General features: G+C 46.5%; 1 protein-coding gene across 2 annotated transcripts; it reads right to left on the bottom strand.

The window, feature by feature from the left end:
• Nucleotides 1-2,406: 2,406 nt before the first annotated feature.
• Nucleotides 2,407-5,261, bottom strand: LOC110288005 (small ubiquitin-related modifier 2-like). 2 transcript variants are annotated; one of them, XM_021154467.1, is made up of 3 exons: nucleotides 5,026-5,261; nucleotides 3,350-3,351; nucleotides 2,407-2,456 (listed from the first exon to the last, which is right to left on the bottom strand). In XM_021154467.1, the coding sequence occupies exons 1-3, from the start codon at nucleotides 5,259-5,261 to the stop codon at nucleotides 2,407-2,409; spliced, it is 288 nt and encodes a 95-aa protein (XP_021010126.1). The 2 variants fall into 2 exon arrangements, with proteins under 2 accessions (XP_021010126.1, XP_021010127.1); XM_021154468.1 differs by lacking the exon at nucleotides 3,350-3,351 and adding an exon at nucleotides 3,607-3,617 and having other exon boundaries at nucleotides 5,104-5,261.
• Nucleotides 5,262-5,891: the final 630 nt, after the last annotated feature.

The raw sequence follows: 5,891 nt of genomic DNA, 5'->3' as shown, positions 1-5,891 counted from the left end.
CACAGATTACAAGAGCAATGGGGCTATTGACACCTCCCACATACCTGTCACCCATAGCTCATGTCTCTCTGCTCATGTCCAGGCATGAGTCAACATATGGGTGATGGATGTATCACAAAGGCCACTTTGGGAGTCATTTCTGCTGTCTGTCACTAAGCTGTGTGAACAGGTTGCACACTCCATGAACTCCAAGGTCCTAGTCCAAAGCAAATCTTCTCATATCAAAGAAGGGAGATCCAGCAGCTCAAGTTGTCTTTCAGTGTGAGATCTTTGTTTTATAAAGCAGCTGTCTTTTTGTGATGATTTGTATATGCATGGCCCAGGGAGTGGCACTATTAGAAACTATGGCCCTGTTGTGGTAGGTGTGGTCCTGGAATAGGTCTGGAAGCCAGTATTGTGCTAGCAGCCTTTAGATGAAGATGTACAACTCTCAGCTCCTCCTGCACCACGTCTGCCTGGATGCTGCCATGTTTCTGTTTTGATGATAATGGACTGAACCTCTGAACCTGTAAGCCATCTCCAATTAAATGCTGTCCTTATAAGAGTTGGCTTGTCCATGGTGTTTGTTCACAGCAGTAAGTCCCTAACTAAGACACTTTTTAAAACAGAGACATGGCTAGGGTACAGAGATAGAGCAGACAATGTGGGGAATGGCCAACCAATAACCAGTCAAACTTGAGATCCATCCCATGGTCAAGAACCAATCACTCACTCTATTAATGATACTCTATTATGCTTGCATACATGATCCTAGTCTGGCTGTCCTCTGAGAAGCTCCAAAGAGCATTTGACTCAGACAGATAAAGACACCCACAGCAAAACAGTGGACCCTGCTTGGGTACTCCTATAGAAGAGGGGGAAGGAATGCTGGCCCCAAAGGGGATAGGAACTCTATAGTAAGACCAACAGAGTCAACTAACCTGGACCTGTTGGGCTCACAGAGTCTAAATCACAAATCAAAAAGCACAGAGAATGGACATAGGCCTCCATGTACATTTGTAGCAGATGTGCAGCTTGGTCTTTATGTATGTCTGGAACAACTGTAGTGGTGGCTATCTCAAAACTGTTGCCTATCTGTGGGCTATGTTCTTCTAGCTGGGCTGCCTTGTCTGGCCTCAGTGGTAGAAGATACACCTAGCCTTGCAGAGATGATATAGTGGAAGGGGGGAGGTAGCCCAGGGAGGACCACCCGCTCAGACAAGAAGGGGAGGAGGAATGAGAGGAAGGATTGTGGTACAGGGTAGTGTGGAGGAGTTAAAGGGAATACATAATAAACAAATTAATTAATAAAACAAAGAAACCAAATCGAACAATAACAACAAACAAACAAACAAACACACAAACAAAGATGCTAGCTTTGGAGCCTGTGAAGAGCATTTCACACACATTGTACCTGTGAGGTTTCTCTCCATTAATGCTGAACAAGTGTTAATATAAAGCTAAAGGATTTCCTGAACTCACTGCCTTTGTAAGGCCTTCCCCCAGTATGAACTCTCTAATGCAGATTAAGGGTGGGTATTTGGCTAAAACATTTCCACACAATAAGTGGATTCATGTATAGTAAAAATTAACAAAATCCCGTGTTTTGACACTGCCTAGATCATTGAGTTGTCATATGAAAGACATTCTCATGCCCTTTGTATTTACAATAAACCTTAAGCACCACACTATTTGGGCAGCTGCCTACCCTCCATGGTTTTAGAATCTACTTTCCTTCTGATGCCCCTAGGTTATTACTTACTATTTAATTATGTTCCATTTGGTCTGCTCTTAACTCCAATTGGCAGCTCTCTGGACCAATTTTTTTTTTAAACAAGAAGTTCATTTGAACAACAAGATGCTTGACTTGAAGGGAAAACTATCTAGGATCATTTTGTTCTAGAGTAATTTATCCCTACTTCAAGACAGATTGACTTACATGTAACAGCTACATACAAAAAAGTTTTAAAACTGTCCTTGGTTTTACAATGATAAATGAAAAACATTAAAATTCTCCAATTGAACAAGGTATGCAAGGATTTGGTGTTGTTGGGTTCTTTTGTTAAAACAATGAGAGCAAAATAACTTACTGGAATGTAAAGATAAGAGCTGAATGAGCAGGCTACTAATGGAGAATGGGGTATTTTCACAGACCCAGTACTTTCCCCCAGACCATCTCCATCTGATGTCAACCAGAACAGAACACTGGCCACTTAGTTTAAAAAGGAAAAGAACAAAAAAGAGAGCAAAATGTTTGTGTACATCAGTCACTTTATGTAATAAAGAAATGGGGACAGAGAAATGAAAGAAGAGAGAAAACTATACTGTAGTAGTCAGGATGTGGCAGGACTAAGTTGTGGCTTTCTAATTGAGAATATATTCTTGGTCTATATCAGAATTCTGGAATAAAGAAGCATGGCTTCCATTCTAGTAGACTCCTCCAGTTTCCTGCTGGAACACATCAATTGTATCTTCATCTGAAAGAAAATTAAATTCAAGGTCCATGACTCATGTGGCTTACTAGTTAGGAAGGCTTTTTGGGCCAAGGGCAAAGAACAAAGGCTGTTGATGTTAAGTCATTCCAGGAACTGGCTAGCCATAAAGATAGGAGAGAGGCATACAAGGACATCCGGACTATCTCAGCTGAGTCAGAATTGCTGTTACCTCGCTCTGCACGTACAATTTGCTGATGTTTAAACTGTCCAATTGTGCATAACTGCGCCAATTCTTCCCCTGCCCCCAACTTTTTTGTATATAACCCCCTAGCTTCTGAGCCTCGTGGTCGATTCCTCTGTCTCCTGCGTGAGACATGTGTCATCCCGGAGCTCCGTCATTAAACTACCTCGTGTGTTTGCATCAAGATGGTCTCTTGTGATTCCTAGGGTGTGCACGCCATCTTGGTACTTGAGTGGGGGTCTCCCTACTGCGGTCTTTCATTTGGAGGTCCCACTGAGATGTGCGTGACACCCAGGAACCCCGAAGATCCCTTGGAGGTATGTTTGTGTGAGTCTTATATGTTGTCTGTTGTCTGAGTGCATGCTGCTGACAGCTTGCCACTGTGGACCATAAGGACCCAGTGGCTTTGTAAGGAGACGCCCTAGGGCTGCAGGCTGCAACCCTGGAAGAGGTTCCATGGGTGGAGGGGGGTGGATGTGGAACCTCATGCCCCGTCAAAAAGGTCAGGAGAGCCTGGCTGCTGTCTCTCAGAACCAAAGAGACAGATTGCTCCTTCTACTGGAGTGGGCGTGGAATCCCACCCTCTCTGCGGACACGTGTGTTTAGACATACTAGTGTCTTGTGTCTTTGTTTTGTTCCTGTTTTTTTTTTTTTTTTTTTTTCTGATTTTTGTTATGGGACAGACAGTGTCAACCCCTTTGTCTCTGACTGTGGACTATTGGACTGATGTTAGTTAGGGCAAGGGGACAAAATTTGTCAGTGATAGTTAAGAAAACCAACTTGGCGCGGTTTTCCCACAGGCGGGCACGCTCCCCAGCCCCCAGGCCCACAGGGACCTGGCAGTGCTGGCGGCACTCTGGGACGCGGCCACAGGCCAGAGTGGGGACTCCTGACTTTGGCGGTGGAGGTGGCTGAGCGCAGCTGGGGCTTGGTGCGGAGCAGTGCACAAACCTTCCCATTGTCTGCTGTTCACTTCTGGGTTCTGCAGGCACTGGGGTGGCAGAGGCTGGCTGTGTAGGTGTGTGGCCTCGGTGGCCAGCTGTGTGGGTGCGCATCCCCAGAGGCCTGGCTCTGGGTGCCACAAGCGAGATGGTGAGTGCAACACTCCACCGGTGCCCTCCGCACCACCGCCATGCACATCACATCGCCACCCGCTCTGGCACCGCCTGGCTCCCCGCTGCACCAGAGTCGCCCTGCGCCGACCTCCCCCACCCCCGACAGTGGCCCTGGCCAATAGCGCTTCGTGTCCACTGCCCTGGCTGCTTCTCATATCTGTCTAATTATGTTTTCCTTTCCCCTGCATCCCACCTGCCCGGCTCTAGGCTTTGACAGTACCAGAGTGCCTCTAGTTAGCAAAAAAGTGCTTTCACTTTGAGATGTCAGTGGCCCAGTGTGGCCAGCTGTGAGAGCTGCACTCCCTTCCCTGTCCCATGTGTTTTCTCTTCTCAGGTGGCCCCTGCCCTGAGTTGCTGGCAGTGAGTCTGTTCCAAGCTCCAGCTAGGGAGGCATCCTCCCACTTGGGGCTTCTCATGTCCCAGGTAAGGAGCACCTGTGAGTCTAACAAACAGGCTCTGATGGGGGTTTTGTCTCTGTGGGGCTAGAAAGTGCCCCAACATCTGACCAAGGTACTAGGAAGAGAGGACAGGAGAGATCGTAGACAATAGAAAAATTTGACTAGAATCTTGGTCGCAGTAGTAGGAGAGAAAGAAAAAAAACCAAAACAAAACAGGACTTAGACAGGGAACCTGGGCAACAGAAGACCAATGTGCTTAACAGAATTGAGTGAGTTGGAGTACCGAGCCTCAGCTAAAAAGGCTCAGCTGTGTCAGACTGAAGTTACTTATTTGGGATACACCCTTCGAGATGAGAAGCAGTGGCTAAAAGAAGCCAGAAAAAGACTGTAACTCAGATCCCCACCCCAACTACACCAAGGCAAGTAAGAGAATTTTTGGACACCGCTGGCTTCTGCAGGCTCTGGATACCTGGGTTGGCGACCTTAGTTACCCCGTTGTGCTCCCTAACCAAGGAAGGAGAAGTGTTTGTGTGGACCCCAGATCACCAGAAAGCCTTTAAAAAATTAAAAAGAGCCCTACTGATGGCTAGCCTTGGCCTTGCCTGACCTAACCAAGCTTTTCACTCTTCATATAGAAGAGAGAGAGCAGGGGTCGACAGAGGAGTCCTTACTCAGACTTTGGGACCTTGAAAAAGGCCAGTGGCTTACCAATCGTAGAAGTTAGACCCTGTTGCCAGCGGGTGGTTTTCTTGCATGAAAGCTATTGCTGCCCTAGCTCTGCTTGTCAAAGATGCTGATAAGCTCACTCTGGGACAACAAATAACTGTAGTGGCACCCCACTGGGGTCTTTCACATACTCTATTTCCAACTGTGCAGGTTTGTCTGTTTCATTGATTGGTTGCCCATCAAACCGGAATCTGTTCTGTCTCATTGACAAATCCTGCTGTTCACAATAGGCTTTCATTAGTTTACTAAGTGGTGTATGCCTCTTAATCTTAAACTGCACCACAGAACCATTGTGTCCTGCCACCTTCAAATTAATATGATCATTGTTCTCTGTCTTGACTCCTTCCTTGGGTCTCTCATTGGCCATGGTGAGTGCAGGGGTCTCCTCAGCTGCTGCTTCACAAAAGAGGCACCAGGTCTCCTCTGAAGGAGCACACAAGCAGCACCAGGGGCAGCAGAAGGAGGCAGCAGCAGTGGACTAGGCAGAGGATGCACACACATCCCTGGGCCATGTTTTTATGGCTCAGCTAATCCATGGTGGCTTCTCCTTTCTCCTTTCCTGTAATTCTTCTTCCTCATGGTTCTAAACACAGAAAACCTCAACCCCCACCTCTGCCTTTTCTGCCCAACTATTAGCTGTTGTCATCTTTATTTGCCAGTTACAATTAGCTGGGGGCAGGGCCACTCAGAGTCTTATGTGCAGACTCTGCTCTCTATGGGGAAACCAATATGTGGGGGGCAAATTAGCGTTAGAATATCAGCAGCATTAGGTAACCAACTATATCTATGTGGCTTTCTACGAGTGTGAACTTGTTGATGTGAAATAGGGCTAGGCCTTTAGCTGAAGAATTTGCCCAATACTGTGAACCTATACGATATTTTTCCTGTGGGAATTCTCTGATTCCAAACAAGGGTGTTTATATAGCTAAAGAATTTCTCATATATGTATCTCTCTCTGTCTCTCTCTGTCTCTCTCTGTCTCTCTCTGTCTCTCTCT

The sequence above is a fragment of the Mus caroli genome, unplaced genomic scaffold (assembly GCF_900094665.2).
Source record: "Mus caroli unplaced genomic scaffold, CAROLI_EIJ_v1.1 scaffold_20847_1, whole genome shotgun sequence".
Classification (NCBI taxonomy): Eukaryota; Metazoa; Chordata; class Mammalia; order Rodentia; family Muridae; genus Mus; species Mus caroli.
The sequence above is the reverse complement of the archived record's forward strand: the minus strand, read 5'-3'. Positions and strand labels throughout refer to the sequence as shown.